General features: G+C 48.2%; 1 protein-coding gene across 4 annotated transcripts in view; it reads right to left on the bottom strand.

The window, feature by feature from the left end:
• Window positions 1-624: 624 nt before the first annotated feature.
• Window positions 625-18,547, bottom strand: part of RBM5 (RNA binding motif protein 5) — a 35,286-nt gene continuing 17,363 nt past the window's right edge. For all 4 annotated transcript variants that reach the window (XM_063941416.1, XM_063941418.1, XM_063941417.1 and 1 more), the window contains 14 exons: window positions 8,921-9,008; window positions 8,748-8,813; window positions 8,605-8,665; window positions 8,437-8,519; window positions 3,606-3,708; window positions 3,432-3,523; window positions 3,177-3,353; window positions 2,955-3,101; window positions 2,795-2,872; window positions 2,531-2,713; window positions 2,370-2,444; window positions 1,670-1,767; window positions 1,457-1,586; window positions 625-1,042 (listed from right to left, as the gene is read on the bottom strand). In XM_063941416.1, coding sequence (XP_063797486.1) covers window positions 917-1,042; window positions 1,457-1,586; window positions 1,670-1,767; window positions 2,370-2,444; window positions 2,531-2,713; window positions 2,795-2,872; window positions 2,955-3,101; window positions 3,177-3,353; window positions 3,432-3,523; window positions 3,606-3,708; window positions 8,437-8,519; window positions 8,605-8,665; window positions 8,748-8,813; window positions 8,921-9,008 — 1,507 coding nt within the window. In that variant the 3' untranslated portion in view covers window positions 625-916. The remainder of the gene's footprint in view (window positions 1,043-1,456; window positions 1,587-1,669; window positions 1,768-2,369; window positions 2,445-2,530; window positions 2,714-2,794; window positions 2,873-2,954; window positions 3,102-3,176; window positions 3,354-3,431; window positions 3,524-3,605; window positions 3,709-8,436; window positions 8,520-8,604; window positions 8,666-8,747; window positions 8,814-8,920; window positions 9,009-18,547) is intronic.

The following is an 18,547-nucleotide window of genomic DNA, read 5'->3' as shown; positions in this document are numbered from 1 at the left end:
CTCCAGCACAATTTTTTAAACTGGGGGATGAGGGGCGTTAAGGGGGAGGAGCCGGCTGTGCAGACAATGTTTAATCATAGATTGTGCCACATCTCCGGTTGCAAGCTTCACACCCCCTACTGCATAAGCTGTTCGTGTCCCCTAGTGGATGAAAGAGAAAACCTTTACTAGAAAAGCTCTGTAGAGCTCCCCTAGCTGTGATTGGCTCCTTCGGGCACATTTTCTAAACTGAGTCTGGTAGGAGGGGCATAGAGGGAGAAGCCAGCCCACACTCTCAAACTCTAAAAGTGCTATACACCATGGTACTTATGTGGACACCAGCATCCTCTAGGACATAAAAAAAAAAATCTTAAAAAACACGCTTGGTAAACCCATATCATGCATCCCCAGAACTTCTGCACTAAATGGCTAATTCAGTAACCCAACTGATTGCCACCTGGAAATGACTTTCCTGTAGTCTGGAACACACAGAGGAAGGCAACACCTTTAGCTGGGAATGGCAGAGACCAAGTAGGTGGTAACATGCTGCCACCCACTGGCCACACTGTGCAGAGCCCTCCAGCAAGGGTCCTGTATTCTCATCACCACCAGCTCCAGTGTCTTCTGCTTTATGTTAACAAAACGTTTGGATTTTGCTTTGAAATTTATTTCGTTGGGGAAAAAGGGAGAAACAAAACTGTACAAAGTTCATCAAGTAGAAGAGTGACGTAATCTCTCCCGCTACTGAGTGGAGGAAACTCACAACCTTAACATAGAAACAGAAACATATTTACACTGTACAGAGTCTTATTATACATATTTACAGGGGCCTCCGTTCCTTCCCCTCAGGGGCCACAATGGTACTGGACTGCAAATTGCAGTTCTGTTGCTGCCCTCTAGAGGGCGAAAGTTCAAGCATTTCCTCTTCATCGTTTTCTCATTCCATCTCTGTGAACCGCGCAAACATGGCTTTCCTTACTGCATCCTTGTAAGAATCCGACGTGTTGGCGCCATATGAGCTTCCTTTAGCGCCAAGCCCTGCACCACGCATCCTGACCTGGGCCTGCAAACAAAGATGGAAGTTCAGTACTGGGAAATATGACAAACTGTAAGCACCTCTCCAGACAGTGTACAGCGGAGGAGGCGTATTCCTCCAATAAGAATCAAAGCCACATCATACAAGAGACCTGCATAGCCGCTTACAAGGCCTACACTGTATCCACGTTATGGCCACCTCACGGTCAGTTCTCCGGTGACTAGTGTCCTGGAGAGCTTGGCGTGCATACAGCAAGCGGGAGCAGGTATGAAGGAAACAGCCCTGGTACCACAAGGCTAGGCAGATAGATACGCACACACAGGAAAGACTTGGGAGAACAGTTCCGGTACTTACACCAAGGTGAGACAACAATATAAATACATAGCTATTATTAGAACACATAGTATAGACATACAGAACCCGGGAACAGCAAGTCCTCACCTGAATAGGGGCAGTGATTCCCTGACTCTTTCGCCCAAGGCCGGAGCCCTCTTTCCAGCCCATGGCTTGCAGCATTTTGTTGCCAATATTGCTAGTGTCGATGCCATCCTTGGTGGGCTGCTCATAGTTCCTGTAATACGAGAGGGGGTGTGGTTAGATCAGTGCACCAGCTGCAGGCTAAAGCCCCTCTATGCCCTGCGGGGAGACACTTACACCACAGTGGGATCAAACTGTTTCTTCCGCTTGGGCTCTGGTGGCTCCGGAATGCCGTACTTCTCCCGTCTCTCTGCCGCCCGGTCCCTGTACTTAGACTACAGAGGAAGGAGTATCACAGTCACTGTCAGCAAGTTACAGCCTAGAGCAGTTCCGCTGCTCTCATCTAAGATCACTACCCCCCCCCAGCCGCTGTACCATGAGCAGGAATCACAAGATTCTGACAGTGGTTCATGTCTTTACTCTACAGCTTCTGCTCTCCATCCTGGACACGCTCCAGCTGGACCATGGTGACCTGGCCGTACCTTTCCAGATACCCCCACACTACTGCCCTAACCCTTAATCCTAATCCCTTTACCCCCAATACACTCAATTTAAGTCCTATTGGACAACATGCACTATATAATAAAATATTCCTAACCACAAACCTACCACTAATACCCAAAACCCTCTCAATTAATCCTACTACTCCAACTAGTCCATAATACGCTAACCAAACCCCTAATCTAACTAACCACTAACCCTAATAACCGCACTCTAAATGGGCAGACTAGATGGGGCAAATGGTTCTTATCTGCCGTCAAATTCTACGTCAGTGGTGTATGGAGAAGAGACAGGAAGCACCCTGCAGGCAGAGTACAGGCCTAGGATAAGCATTATATTGGTACTGCATAGTATACAGAACAGGACTTGTTCTCACCTCTCGTTCATGCTGCTCCAGGGCATCCAGATCCTGCTCAGACAGCTTCGATCGCCTGTACACATCGAGGTTTTGCTGTAAAAGGCAGCAAGAGAATTTATGTACCATAATGCTGCATGCAGCAGAGACGGCAGATCCAGAGTCTGTTCCATCAGACACACCTTGTGTAAGTCAGACAGCTGCTGGTGTCTCGTTAGAGCGTCCTTGTTAGGGAACTGCCTACGGCACAACAGACAGGCCATTTTCTTCCAGTCTGTTAGTTTCTCCTCATCGACCATTCCCTGCAGCCGCTCTGGTTCCTCTTCATTATCACTGTCACCACTGTAAGCTGCCACCAGTGCCCGCTACATTTACAGGGGAAAGAAACCGATTAGAAAGGGCTACAGAACTGCAGAAACTAATACATTCCATGGGCTCACTCTCACCTTGGGAGGCTTTTCCTCCTCAGCGGCCATCATCATCATCATCTCCGGAAACAGCTGCCTCTCCAGCAACGCTCCTTGCTGTGGAGGAGAGAATACATTGCGAGTGAGCACAACCTCCATGTTGTCACAGGAGACACAGATCTGCATGGGGACAACGCACCTTCTTCTCGAACAAGGCAAAGCCGGCATCTGCTGCTGCAGACTCCTTCCGCTCTTCATCACGGGCACTCAGGGGCTGGAAGCTGTTCTTGAAGTTCTCTTTTTGTTTGTTCAAGCTCTTTGCCCAGCGCTCCATATCTTTTGCAATCTGGAAGAGACCAGGCGTTAGGGCCCCAGGAGATTGGGAGGGAGACATGAGGCGGCGGGTGCCAATCCTCCTTACCTGCTGGGCTGTCTTGCTTTTTGGCTTCTCTTTCTTCTCCTTTCCCTCCTTAGTGCCGCTGGTGGTAGCACCATTTGCCTGAGTTCCGCTCTGTGTTGCCCCTTCCGCAGCTGGCAGGTAGGTTTGCTTCTCCCCATCCCAGTACAGGTATTGCTGCGTTAGGGAGTTGTAGTAATACTATGGAAACAGACAATGTGCTGTGAGGAACCTTCTATAACAACAGTCACACCAGCAGGAGCACCCCCTAATGCTTACCTGGGAATTAGGATCGTAGTAAAGACCAGTTTGTGGATCATAGTAGTATCCAGAAGACTCATCGTATTGATATGTGGACGTGTCTGGAACAGCTGAGGGGACATAACATCATTATAGAATTGTGTTCTGATCTAGGAGGGGGCCAGATAGACTGCATCAGAATGCTGTACTTACAATATTTTGCCCCCGGTATAATGGCATTTGGAGGAGCAGCCTCTTCGGTGCTTGTACTGGTGCTGGGTGCGGAGCTGGACGTGGCACTGGTGCTGGGCTGTGTCTGGAGAGACAGAATAGGCAGAATTCAGTTACATAATAAGAACCTCAGAAAGGTCAGGAGATAACATTTTATAGCTCTTGCTGTAAACATGTAGAGGAGGCATGTCAAACTCAGGCAAGCAATGGAACAAAGCAATGGAGGCAAGTCAGACGCTTGGTTACATAGGGAGAGGAATCGGTAGCAGAAAGTAAGTTATAGTAGACCTTTGTTAACTCTTTCCTCGAAGTCTACCATGAGGTGTAGGTTGTTGGAGTGGACCAAGCACCAAACAGTTAAAGCTTTAGCTCCCAGGATGCCTTGGTCCCTCCTCCCCTATATCCCCACCCAGTTTAGTGAACAAGCCCAAGGCAGGAGCAGGACAGAAGGAAGAAACACAAAGTAGGGGAACTAGTGACCATGAAGAAACACCCATAGGAGCCAGGTGCGTCAAGGTGGGTGCCCTGTGGACCCCATTGACTTTGAAGAAGGAAAAATAAAAAAAGCGTTAACAAAAGGTAAGTCTACCACAACTCGTATATTCTTTGTCAGGGTCCATAGGGATCCACAGGGATACCAATGGTATGTTTGCCAAAAGCAGTTTCTCCTAGGGGAGGAGACGGCCCTGAGCTGTATGGAGAACCAGTTGCTTAAAGGCAGCATCCTGGCAGGGAAAGGTATCAAAGGAGTAGAAACAAAGGAAAGCGGCGACAGAAGACCACGCAGCCGCTCTGCACAACTGTTCAGCAGACGCTCCACAACTAGCCGTCCAAGAGGGCCCTGTGGAATGAGCTGTGACCACATTCTGCTCGTTTGTAAGCCATCGCGGTTTGTGAAAGATTTGGTTAAAATCTACACAAATCTGAAGCACACGTACCACATCAATGAAAGGGTCTACTATTGAGAAGCTGGAACTACAATCTCTTCATTAATATGAAGGCTGGAGACAATTTTAGGAAGGTAGTCAGGCCTAGTTCAGAGGATGGCTCTGTCCAGATGGAAAATCAAAAAGGAGGAGTGATGGCGTCTCTAAATCAGACACACTGCAAACAGACAATAGCAAGGAGAAAGTGTGTTTTCCACGTCAGCCACTTAAGAGTACACAGAGACCAAAGGTTCAAATGGAGATGCTTGTAAAGCCTGGAGAACTAAAGACAAACCCCAAGGAGCCACCGGAGGGACAAATGGATGTTGAATGCGGAGAGTGCCCTGAAAAGTTCCTGCTATCAGGTAGTAAAGCGATCTTTCACTGGAACCAAACTGACAGAGCAGATACTGTACTTTTACTTTGAGGGAGGCCTAAGTCCAACCCTGACTGGAGAAAGGTAAGAACTCTCGCAGCTCTTAACGCAGTAGGATTAGAGCCCCTGGGGGAACACTACTGAACATAAGCGTGCCAAAACCTGTAGTAACTCTGGGCTGAGGCAGGCTTACAAGCTTTCAGCATGTCTGAACAACAGAGCATGAGAAGCACTTAGATCTGAAGAGGGATGTTTCAATAGCCATGCCGTCAAAGAGGAGCCAGGTATGGGTGTAGACAGACCCTGAGTCAGCAGATCTGGCCCTAAAAAAAGCCGAAAGGGAGTGTATATTGAGAGACCATGCATGTTTGCAAACCAATGACGCCTCGGTCAGTCTGGAGCTATGAGAAACATGATGCCTCCTTCCCTATTGAATTTGCAAAGAACTCTCAGAAGGAGCGAAACTGGAGGGAAAATATATGCCAGATAGAAGATCCACTGCGTCCACGAAGGCAGCTGCGGTATCCCTGGTCCAGTATACTGCTTCTCAGTTTAGGGACTCCTGGGATAAACACCACGAGATAGCCGGAAGAGGACGACATTCTGCCCAAGCAAGAATTCACGCCACTTCCCTCATGACGCACAGACTGTATGAACTTCCCTGATGGTTGAGGTAGGCTACCATAGTCACATTGTCGGAGTGGACTTAAACAGGTCGGCCGTGGAGAAAGGTTTGCGACAGACTGAGGGCCCAGCACACTGCCCAGAGCTCCAGTATGTTGATGGGCAGGTGACTTGTGGACAGTCCAACGTCCCTGAAAGGACCGCTGACTGGTCACTGCTCAGAAACTCGTGGAGGTTGGTACGTAATCCAGAATCAAAAAGGGACGACCCTCGTCCAAGTGGGAGAGCCAGACCTCCGGGGATAGTACAATTGTTTGAGTTCTGATAAGATGATGCTGCCCAGTCCAACATGTCAGGACCAGGTGTTGAAGATGTCTGGAGTAAAAATGGGTGTACTCCACCATGTTGAAGGGGACGACCATGGACCTAAGGACCTGCATGGCTGAGTGGATGGACACCTGCCGATGTCGAAGAAACATGCGAAGGAGAGTGTGAAGTGCAGTTATCTTGGCCGCTGGCATGAAAATCCTCTGGACCTGAGAATCTAGTAGGGCTCCTATATGTAACATCCTCTGAGAAGAGAGGGAGGACTTTTTCCACTTGATAATCCAGCCATGCACTTGCAGAAAGACAACAGTCAGATGGAGATGTCGCAGGACCTCCTGAGATTGGGCTAAAATCAATAGGTCGTGCAGGTAAGGAAGGATTCATATCCCCTTGACTCCCAAGATGTGCAGCCATGACTGCCACAACTTTGATAAAGACCTGAGGCACTTGTGAAGGGTAGAAATTCAGGTGCTTTTTGGAAGTGGAGCCAGAGAACTCCACAAGCTACCATGGAAGCCACTTCCCTAATATGGGAGATGCAGGACAGTTGTTCCCTGGTGGCAATCGATGAGAGGCTGTCTTTTTGCTGTATGGAACCGCTTGTTTACGAGCAATTCAGGCATCATGCACAAGTTCGGTAAGCTGATCCAAATAATGTAATTCTGCTTTAATGGCCTTCTGTTGTTTAAACACTGGGGCTTTAGGCTTCAGAGCCGACTCCACCTCTTCTATGTCCACAATAATTTCGACTGCCCGCACTAAAGCGGGAACATCCACATTACAGCCCTGTTCCTCACGGACGGAAGAAGACTCATGATGAGACATTTGTATCATCTGCCTTCTGATCAGATGATACCTCAGAATCTGAAGCCAGTGTAGATTGATGGAGTCTATGTGGTTTGGCGGCTAACGGTCTCTCGCCTTGTAGCATCTGCTGAAAACGTCTGGGCCAAACTCTGAAGAGTGTGAAAAGTATCCATCCAGGAAGGGTGTATAGCGGGGGTAGTCAAAGCAGGTGGTAAATGCTGAGGGAACCCCAGTCAAGGAGGCAGAGTAGGAGCTGACAGGCGATCAACTAGCTACATCATGACCTGAGATAAGGAAGATGCCCAAGGTGGTTCCTGGACAGGTGCTGGTGGGATAGAACATTTTAAGCACAGACCATCCTGTACAGCAGGGATGGGGAACCTTTGGCCACAAGCTGTTGCTGAACTACACATACCAGCATATCCTGCAACAGTTTTGCATTTTGGCCATGCTAAAACGGTTAAAGGGCATGCTGGGATGTATAGTTCTGAGGGGATAAGCTAGCTGAACAGGATCTGCATGTAACCAGTAGAGGAGCCCCAGCCTCCTGACCTTTGCAGGACATAGTGATATAGGTACTATAAGCACACAGTGCGAGTATAGCCAGACAATGCACAGTACACGTCAATGTGAGGTACTGACCCCTATACACCCAGTAATGGGTTAATGAGAGAGTAACAGGGACAGATATAACTGACAGTTATAGGAGAAACTGTATATCACCACAGCAGTCACATACAATGTATATACAGGTTGAGTATCCCTTATCCAAAGTGCTTGGGACCAGAGGAATTTTGGGTATGGGGTTTTTCCGTATTTTGGAATAATTGCATACCATAATGAGATATCATGGTGATGGGACCTAAGTGTAAGCACAGAATGTATTTATGTTACATATACACAGCCTGAAGGTCATTTTAGCCAATATTTTTAATAAATGTGTATTAAACAAAGTGTGTGTACATTCACACAATTCAGTTATGTTTCATTTACACCTTATACACACAGCCCGACGGTAATTTAATACAATAGTTTTAATAACTGTGTACATTGAGCCATCAAAAAACAAAGGTTTCACTATCTCGGTCTCACTCAAAAAAGTCCGTATTTTGGAATATTTGGATATGGAATACTCAACCTGTATAATATAAATGGCCTGGTAGGATAAGCGCTGCATAACCTGGCCCTGGGGAGGGGTATACAGGGAGACTTGCTGCAGCAGACATATGAATAAAATGGCCACCGAGCGTCTCACTCAGGGAGAGGAGGTCGAGAAGGAGCAGCTCAGATGCGGGAAGCCACTGTGAGGCTCCAGGAAGGAGAGCCTACCTCCCCTGTGCTGACATTAACCCCCAGGGCTGAATGACATCTATAAAGGGTCCCCAATGCCAAATTAAATGCCCTGGTGGTCTAGAGGGGGCGAGGAAGAACCCCGTCTAAAGGTGCATATGGCTCTTGCCGGCACCAAACCAAAAAAAAAACCTGTCTGGCCTGGGGTATAGGGGAGGAGGGACCAAGGACTCTGTATCCCCTTCCCCGCCACTACATTGTCTCCATTTTCCAGTGACTTCAGCTGCGTCCGTTCCGGATATTTGTTTCTGTGTAACATGCACTGTGGCTTTTAACCACTTTGCTACGAACGTACATTTGTTTTGCAATGTTTCTCCTGCTCCATTTTTCAGAGCTCCCCCTTTTTCTATATCCATTCCATTGTTCATAAACCTAAAAATCTTCAATAAACAAGGACACGTACCGGAGAGCCAGGTTGCTGGTAGAGCTGCGGACTCTGACACACTACTGCAGCGCTGGTACTTGCGGTGGCAGGGGTGGCACCCTCTGTAGAAGAAGTGATAGGTTATGACACCACTGTGTAATATAGGCCGACCATTATATTGTACATACTCTCCTCTCCCCCACTCACCTGCTGCAGCTGTGCCCTGTTCAGCGCCCCCACTCTGAGGCGTATAAAACTGCTGGTTGTCCTGGAAGAGGCAGGAGAGAGAGGTTAGTCATTGCTGTAACAAATCCACAACAAAGGAGAGTCCTAAGCTGAGTAACACTCACTTGTGTGTATCCTTCTTGTCCTTGCTGTGCATATCCATATTCTGCTCCCTCCCCGCTCTGCTGAGCCTACACAGGAGAGAGATGCACTTACTACAAGTAATGGATGCTATAGACGTAGTGTTCAAGCCTTAGGAATCACAAGCAGCAAACACGGGGGGTGAGTAGAGACTTACCTGTGTAGAAGACCACTGAGCCGCTGCAATGGCTGTGCTTGCTACAGAAAATGCGCTGACTCTGTTTCCATCCGGCAACACAAGATCCCTACCGCAAAGAAACACAAACAATACTAGAGCCACACCGCAATGTACTGTGCCTGTGCTGTCTGCCTGCTAGGGCCACATATCGCACTGCGGTGTACTGTGCCTGTGATGTCTGCTAGAGCCATATATTGCACTGCGGTGTACTGTGCTGTCTGCTAGGGCCACATATCGCACTGCGGTGTACTGTGCCTGTGATGTCTGCTAGAGCCATATATTGCACTGCGGTGTACTGTGCCTGTGATGTCTGCTAGAGCCATATATTGCACTGCGGTGTACTGTGCTGTCTGCTAGAGCCACATATCGCACTCCGGTGTACTGTGCCTGTGATGTCTGCTAGAGCCATATATTGCACTGCGGTGTACTGTGCTGTCTGCTAGAGCCACATATCGCACTGCGGTGTACTGTGCCTGTGATGTCTGCTAGAGCCATATATTGCACTGCGGTGTACTGTGCCTGTGATGTCTGTCTACATTTGTGGCTGCTGGCGATGTGATTTTCATACATACCAATGTTCGTTGTAAAAATAGGATTTTGGTACTTACCAGGTAAATCCTTTTCTTTGAATCCATAGGGGGCACTGGAGTACTCTTGGGATATGGACGGGGCTTACCCGGGAATGGCACACATTTAAATTAATAACTGGCCATCCCCTCCATACTCCCATAGACCCTTCAGTATTTTTACTGGGCCGAACAGGAGCGATAGAGAGGATGAACCATAGAGAATTACATATAACATATGACCTATAGAGAATTACATATAACATTATAATATAATGGTCAACACTAAAGTTAACACATAACGTAACTGACAACTAAGCAGTTGACACCATAATATATATCACCATAACATCGTATCCATTGGTGATAATGTGTTCCCATAAGATCCACTGAGCTTACCACAAGACAGGTAAAACTGCTCTGGGTGGGCGTCCAGTGCCCCCTATGGATTCAAAGAAAAGGATTTACCTGGTAAGTACCAAAATCCTATTTTCTTTTTCATCCACTAGGGGTCACTGGAGTACTCTTGGGACGTACCAAAGTTTCCCCCTTGGGCGGGAGAGCTGTTTGGCACCTGCAACACTAGACGGCCAAAGCTAGACACTGATGCCGTAAACGTAGCAAACTTGTAAAAGCGCACAAACGTGTGCACTGATGGTCATGCACCGATGACCCTGTAGCAGCTCGTCTAAGTTGTTTCTTAGAAGGTCCACGACCTGCTGCCTATGACGTTCACAAGGAACGTGTGGAATAGTCTGACACTGATGTAGGCGGTTGTCGCCTGCCCATGACGTTCTCAAGAATGTGTGGAATGGCCTGACACTGATGGCGCTTGTAGGCTATGATGAAGCTAAGGCTGACGTATGACATAAGGTCTGCTTGGAAGCTGGCCAAGCTATCTTAACTACATTATAGAGAACAAACAAACAAAGTGTCCGTTTTACTTACAATTAATGTTTGGGCTACATAAACGCGTAGTGCGCGTACCACATCTTAAGTAACTGTAGTTCCTGAACATACTGATAACACAGGAACTACGATTTGTTAAGTGATGCGTAACATCTTTTGGTGAGAAAAAGGAATTTGTGCGAAGTTCCGCTCTACGAGCACAAGATACGGTGGCTTGCATGACAAGGCACCCAAGTCTAAAACACGCCTTGCTAAGGCTAAGAGAAACTGTTTTCCAAGTGAGAAACTTAAGATCCACTTGATGTAAGGGTTCAAAATATAAAGACTGTAAAAAAAAACGAAACCCATGGCGCTGGCTGTAGGTGGTATAAATGGAGGTTGTAGTCTGAGGACACCTTGCAGGAAGGTGTGTACAATCGGTAAAAGAGCCAAATGCCTTTGAAGGTAACTTGACAAGGCAAAAACCTGCACTTTCAGTGTAGAAACGTAGTCCTCCACCTAACCCAGTCTGTAAAAAATATTAAAAGACGGAATAGATGATGTCGGAAACGTCCGAGCTTCCCAGCAACCTATATAGCTAAATCCTGTGATAATTAGCTGCCGTAACTGGCTTCCTAGCACGTAACATGGTTGGTAGAACAGATTCTGGAACACCCTCTCTTCGTAAGGGCGGTTACAACAGGCACCCCCCCCGTCAAACGCAGCCGCTCTAAATCGGGGTAAAGGAATGGAACCTGTTGTAACAGGTCCGTACGTGGCGGAAGTGGTCAAGGATCGGCTGCGAGTAGTTTGCGGAAATCAGAGTACCATGCTCTCCGAAGCCAATAAGGAACCACTAGTATGACCGTCGTGTACTCTCGTTTAGTCCGCTTTAGCAACCGAGAAAGCAGCGGAAACAGATGCACAAAGCTGTACGGCTACGCGATCGTGAGAGCATCCACTGCCACTGCCTTTGGAGCTCTTGCTCAGGACACATACTGGAATGTTTGATGTGCGAGATGCCATTAGATCCCCCTGTGGGTAATTTCCCTGCTGTACTAACATCTGGGACGCTTCTGAATTCAATGCCCACTTTCCTGGATGAAAATCCTGACAGCTGCCTTGCAGCTGTCCACTCAGAATGAACACTGCTGACTATATCATTTGGTGACACACGACCCAATTGAAGATTCGAGCAACTCGCGCATTGTCATGAGACTTCGAGTTGCTCCTTGATCGGTGATGTATGCGATCGCCGTCGTGTTGTCTGATCGCACCTGGACAGTCTGAGACCGGAGCATCTGCACTGCTTGCCGCAGCGCGTTGTAAATTGCCTTGAGTTCCAGGACATGTACTCGACCGCAATCTTCCGCGATTTGTGAAGTTGATCATTTGGGACCCTAGGTCCCCCACCTTCGAGACTCGCGTCCGTATTTAGAATTATCCAAATTCAGACGCAGAACAGTCGCCCTGCGGTGAGATTGTGCACTTGGAGCCACCAGAGTAGTGATACTCTGGCCCTTGGAGACAAACGCACTATCTGATGAATTTGTAGATGCGTGCAATAACATCCAGGTGAAAATGACCTGAGTGAACTCTTGCGAACTGGAGTGCGTTGAAAGACGCCACCTTCCTTCCCAATAGTTGAATGCCAAAACGTACCGAGACTGTACGTGGATTGCGTACTAACTGTACGTGATGACGAACACTGTGTTGTGGTCAGGCAGGTAAATCCGGTTATCCACGGAATCATTCCTATGAATCCTTTGTGACGGAATGAAGCTGGATTTCTTGAGGTTAACAATCCAATCGTGCTGAACGACGCCATTGTACGTTAGTAAGGCCCGTTGCAGTGTCGAGACGGAGCTTTGATGAGCAGACCTGCAAAGCAGGGAACTGTTATCGCTCTCAGGACTCTGAGATGAACTATCCTGACTATTGTGACTACCCGAGGCGCCGATAGGAACGCAAGCGGTAGCGCTTGAAAGTAAGCATGGTTTTTACAGCAACCCATAAGTAGGCCTGATTCGTCTAAGTACGAGATCCATCGTAATCCAGAATTACTGTGGCTTCCAACATGCCAACTGCAAGTAGTCCATGTTGGATCTGTAGTAAGCGACGTACTGTCTGTAGGGTCAGTACCGGACTGACAGAATAATCCAGTTTTGGAACTATCCCAACTGGAATAACTGACTCGGGTGTTAACTGCGGTATCAAACTGCTGAGACTACTAGAGCCTGTGTCACGGTCTGCAGAACAGCCGTCTTGTTGTATGACATAGGTAGACCTGTCTTGTAAATGGCAACGATGGAACTGTATTTTGTACGCTGTGAACCCTAAATTTGCGGACCCACCCACCTGTGGATGCCCACAACTGACGTTCGAAGATGGGCTGGAACCCCATTATGTCAGTGGCTTAGTTGTAAAGGCCACTGACACTTGATTAGAGATGTCTCGAGTTAGGTGGCAGTACCTTACCCGTATTCTACCACATGGTCTGGGTATGGCTGCTGCTGTAGCAAGGCCTTGAAATGACTGAAGCGTAAAGCCTATATCCTGAGTATTTCTAGTCAGGAATTTGTATGGACAAAAGGTAAGAAATCTGATTTCCTCCCCCCTCGTGGCCAGCGTAAGGTAAAGCTTCTATTCTCGTGTATAATCTGACTCCGCCTGTTAAAAATGTAGCGAAAGTGGCCGTCGTGCCTTAACTAGTGAAGCTGAAAGGCGAGATGAGCAGAATTACAAATGTGATCAGCGAGAAGTGTAAGGTGTTCTTATTGTAGGGCAAACGTGACCTGTATTGCCATGCCACTATAGCCTTGGTAACCTGGAACCCCCACCAAAGCAGGGCAAAGCAACACCCATACTGCTGTATACTGTAGGGTAAGCTCTGACGGGTATTTAAACTGGCAAGATATAACACCAATAATAAGAATTTACTTACCGATAATTCTATTTCTCGGAGTCCGTAGTGGATGCTGGGGTTCCTGAAAGGACCATGGGGAATAGCGGCTCCGCAGGAGACAGGGCACAAAAAGTAAAGCTTTCCGATCAGGTGGTGTGCACTGGCTCCTCCCCCTATGACCCTCCTCCAGACTCCAGTTAGGTACTGTGCCCGGACGAGCGTACACAATAAGGGAGGAATTTTGAATCCCGGGTAAGACTCATACCAGCCACACCAATCACACTGTACAACCTGTGATCTGAACCCAGTTAACAGTATGATAACAGCGGAGCCTCTGAAAAGATGGCTCACAACAACAATAACCCGATTTAGTTAGCAATAACTATGTACAAGTATTGCAGATAATCCGCACTTGGGATGGGCGCCCAGCATCCACTACGGACTCCGAGAAATAGAATTATCGGTAAGTAAATTCTTATTTTCTCTATCGTCCTTGTGGATGCTGGGGTTCCTGAAAGGACCATGGGGATTATACCAAAGCTCCCAAACGGGCGGGAGAGTGCGGATGACTCTGCAGCACCGAATGAGAGAACTCCAGGTCCTCTTTTGCCAGGGTATCAAATTTGTAGAATTTTACAAACGTGTTCTCCCCCGACCACGTAGCTGCTCGGCAAAGTTGTAATGCCGAGACCCCTCGGGCAGCCGCCCAAGATGAGCCCACCTTCCTTGTGGAATGGGCCTTAACAGATTTAGACTGTGGCAGGCCTGCCACAGAATGTGCAAGTTGAATTGTGCTACCAATCCCACGAGCAATCGACTGCTTAGAAGCAGAAGCACCCAGCATTGTTGGGTGCATACAGGATAAACAGCAAGTCAGATTTCCTGACTCCAGCCAACCTGGAAACTATATTTTCAGGGCCCTGATAACATCCAGCAACTTGGAGTCCTCCAAGTCCCTAGTAGCCGCAGGTACCACAATAAGCTGGTTCAGGTGAAACGCTGACACCACCTTAAGGAGAAACTGGGGACGAGTCCGCAGCTTTGCTCTGTCCGAATGGACAATCAGATATGGCTTTGTGAGATAAAGCCGCCAATTCTGACACTCGCCTGGCCGAGGCCAGGACCAACAGCATGGTCATTTTCCATGTGAGATATATCAAATCCACAGATTTGAGTTGTTTAAACCAATGTGATTTTTTAGGAATCCCAAAACTACGTTGAGATCGCCCAGTGCCACTGGAGACATCAAAGGGGCTGTATATGCAGTACTCCCTTAACAACTTCTGGACTTCAGGAACTGAAGCCAATTTCTTTCTGGAAGAAAATCAACAGGCCGAAATTTGAACCTTAATGGACCCAATTTGAGACCCATAGACACTCCTGTTTGCAGGAAATGTAGAAATTAACCTAGTTGAAATTCTTCCGTGGAGCCTTCCTGGACTCACACCCTGGCACATATTTTCACCTAAGTGGTGATAATGTTGTGCGGTCACCTCCTTCCTGGCTCTGACCAGGGTAGGGATGACCTCTTCCGGAATGCCTCTTTCCCTTAGGATCCGGCGTTCACCCGCCTTGGCGTCAACGCAGCTGCGGTAAGTCCCGGAACAGACACGGTTCTTGCCGAATCAAGACCCTTCTTAGTATCTCTTGAAGTTCCGGGAACCAAGTCCTTCTTGGCCAAACCGGAGCCACGAGTATAGTTCTTACTCCTCTCCTTCCTATCATTTTCAATACATTGGGTATGAAAAGCAGAGGATGGAACACATACACCGACTGGTACACCGACGGTGTTACCAGAGCGTCCCAGCTATTGCCTGAGTGTCTCTTGACCTGGCGCTTCAGGTGGGACGCCATCATAACCACCTTTGGTCTTTCCCAACGGTTTACAATCATGTGGAAACTTCCAGATTAAGTTTCCACTTTTCCGGGTGGAATTCATTTATGCTGAGGAAATCTTCCCAGTTGCCCACTCCCGGAATGAACACTGCTGACAGTGTTATCACATGATTTTCCGCCCAGCGAAGAATCCTTGCTGTCATTGCCCTCCTGCTTCTTGTGTCGCCCCGTCTGATAACGTGGGCGACCGCCATGATGATGTCCTACTGGATCAGCACCGGTTGACTTTGAAGCAGGAGTCTTCCTAGGCTCAGAGCATTGTAAATTGCCCTTAGCTCCAGTATATTCATGTGGAGAGAAGTCTCCAGACTTGACCACACTTCCTTGGAAATTTTTTCCCTGTGTGACTACTCCCCAGCCTCTCAGGCTGGTATCCGTGGTCCCCAGAACACAGTCCTGAATGCTGAGTGTGCTGCCCTCTAAAAGAGGAGCACTCTGCAGCCCCCACAGAAGAGACACCCTTGTCCTTGGAGACAGGATTATCCGCTGATGCATCTGAAAATGCGATCCGGACCATTCGTCCAGCAAATCCCCTGAGATCTGCCGAATGGAATCGCTTCGTAAGAAGCCACCATTTTTCCCAGGACTCCTGTGCATTGATGCACTGATACTTGGCCTGGTTTTAGGAGGTTTCTGACTAGGTCGAATAACTCCTTGGCTTTTTCCTCCCGGAGGAACACCTTTTTCTGGACTATGCCCAGAATCATTCCTAGGAACAGCAGACGTATCGTCGGAAAACAGCTGCGATTCTTGGAATATTTAGAATCCAGTCGTGCTGTCGTAGAACTACTTTAGATAGTGCTCTTCCGACCTCCAACTGTTCTCTGGAACTTGCCCTTTTCAGGATATCGTCCAAGTAAGGGATAATTTAGATGCCTTTTTTCTTTGAAGAAACATCTTTTCGGCCATTACCTTGGTAAAAGGCCCGGGGTGCCGTGGATAATTCAAACGGCATCGTCTGAAACTGATATTGACAGTTCTGTACCACGAACCAGAGGTACCCTTGTTGAGAAGGGCAAATTTGGACATGGAGGTAATCCTTGATGTCCAGGGACACCATATAGTCCCCTTTTTTCCGGTTCGCTATCACTGCTCTGAGTGACTCCATCTCGATTTGAACCTTTTATGTAAGTGTTCAAAGATTTCAGTTTAGACTATGTCTCACCAAGCCGTCTGGCGTCAGTACCACAATATAGTGTGGAAAAATAATACCCTTTTCCTTGTTGTAGGAGGGGTACTTTGATTTATCACCTGCTGGATATACAGCTTGTGAATTGTTTCCAATGCTGCCTCCCTGTCGGAGGGAGCCGTTGGTAAAGCAGACTTCAGAAACCTGCGAGGAGAAGATGTCTCGACTCTCCCATCTGTACCCCTGGGATAATACTTGTACTATCTAGGGGTCAACCTGCGAGTGATCCCACTGCGCGCTGAGACTCTTGAGACTACCCCCCCACCTTGAGTCCGCTTGCATGGCCCCAGCGTCATGCTGAGGACTTGGCAGACGCGGTGGAGGGCTTCTTTTCCTGGGAAGGGGCTGCCTGCTGCAGTCTACTTCCCTTACCTCTATGTCTGGGCAGATATGACTGGCCTTTTGCCTGCATGCCCTCATGGGAAAGGAAGGATTGAGGCTGAAAAGACGGTGTCTTTTTCAGCTGAGATGTAACTTGGGGTAAAAAGGTTGGATTTCCCAGCTGTTGCCGTCCGATGGACCGACCCCAACTAACTCCTTCCCTTTATACGGCAATACTTCCATGTGCCGTATGGGATCTGTATCACCTGACCACTGTCGTGTCCATGACATCTTCTGGGTGATATGGACAACGTACTTATCTTGATGCCAGAGAGCAAATATCCCTCTGTGCATCTCACGTACATATATATAGAATGCATCCTATTAAATGCTCTATATGAATAAAATATTTTCAGTCAGGGAATCCGACCAAGCCAACCCAGCACTGCATCTCCAGGCTGATGGCGATCGCTGGTCGCAGTATAACCACCGTATGTGTGTATATACTTTTTAGGATATCTTTCCAGCTTCCTATCAGCTGGCTCCTTGAGGGCGGCCGTATCTGGAGACGGTAACGCCACTTGATAAGCGTGTGAGCGCCTTATCACCCTAAGGGGTGTTTCCCAACGCGCCCTAATTTCTGGCGGGAAAGGGTATAACGCCAATATTTGCTATCGGGGTAACCCCACGCATCATCACACACTTCATTTTATTTTATCTGATTCAGGAAAAACTACAGGTAGTTTTTTCACTCCCACATAATACCCTTTTTTGTGGTACTTGTAGTATCAGAAATATGCAACACCTCCTTCATTGCCCTTAACGTGTGGCCCTAATGAGAAATACGTTTGTTTATTCACCGTCGACACTGGATTCAGTGTCCGTGTCTGTGTCGACCGACTGAGGTAAATGGGCGTTTTTAACGCCCCTGACGGTGTTTCTGAGACGCCTGGACCGGTACTAATAGTTTGTCGGCCGTCTCACGTCGTCAACCGACCTTGCAGCGTGTTGACATTCTCACGTAATTCCCTAAATAAGCCATCCATTCCGGTGTCGACTCCCTAGAGAGTGACATCACCATTACAGGCAATTTCTCCGCCTCCTCACCAACATCGTCCTCATACATGTCGACACACACGTACCGACACACAGCACACACACCGGGAATGCTCTGACAGAGGACAGGACCCACACTAGCCCTTTGGGGAGACAGAGGGAGAGTTTGCCAGCACACACCAAAACGCTATAATTATATAGGGACAACCTTATATAAGTGTTTTCCCTTATAGCATCTTTATATATATCTCAATATCGCCAAAATCAGTGCCCCCCCTCTCTGTTTTAACCCTGTTTCTGTAGTGCAGTGCAGGGGAGAGCCTGGGAGCCTTCTCTCCAGGCTTTCTGTGAGAGAAAATGGCGCTGTGTGCTGAGGAGATAGGCCCCGCCCCTTTTTCGGCGGGCTCGTCTCCCGCTATTTAGTGAATCTTGGCAGGGGTTAAATATCTCCATATAGCCTCTGGGGGCTATATGTGAGGTATTTTTCGCCAAAAAAGGTTTTCATTTGCCTCCCAGGGCGCCCCCCTCCCAGCGCCCTGCACCCTCAGTGACTGCCGTGTGAAGTGTGCTGAGAGGAAAATGGCGCACAGCTGCAGTGCTGTGCGCTACCTTTAGAAGACTGCAGGAGTCTTCAGCCGCCGATTCTGGACCTCTTCTTACTTCAGCATCTGCAAGGGGGCCGGCGGCGCGGCTCCGGTGACCATCCAGGCTGTACCTGTGATCGTCCCTCTGGAGCTGATGTCCAGTAGCCAAGAAGCCAATCCATCCTGCACGCAGGTGAGTTC

The sequence above is a fragment of the Pseudophryne corroboree genome, chromosome 9 (genome assembly GCF_028390025.1).
Source record: "Pseudophryne corroboree isolate aPseCor3 chromosome 9, aPseCor3.hap2, whole genome shotgun sequence".
NCBI lineage: Eukaryota > Metazoa > Chordata > Amphibia > Anura > Myobatrachidae > Pseudophryne > Pseudophryne corroboree.
This window is presented reverse-complemented; position numbering and strand designations above follow the sequence as displayed.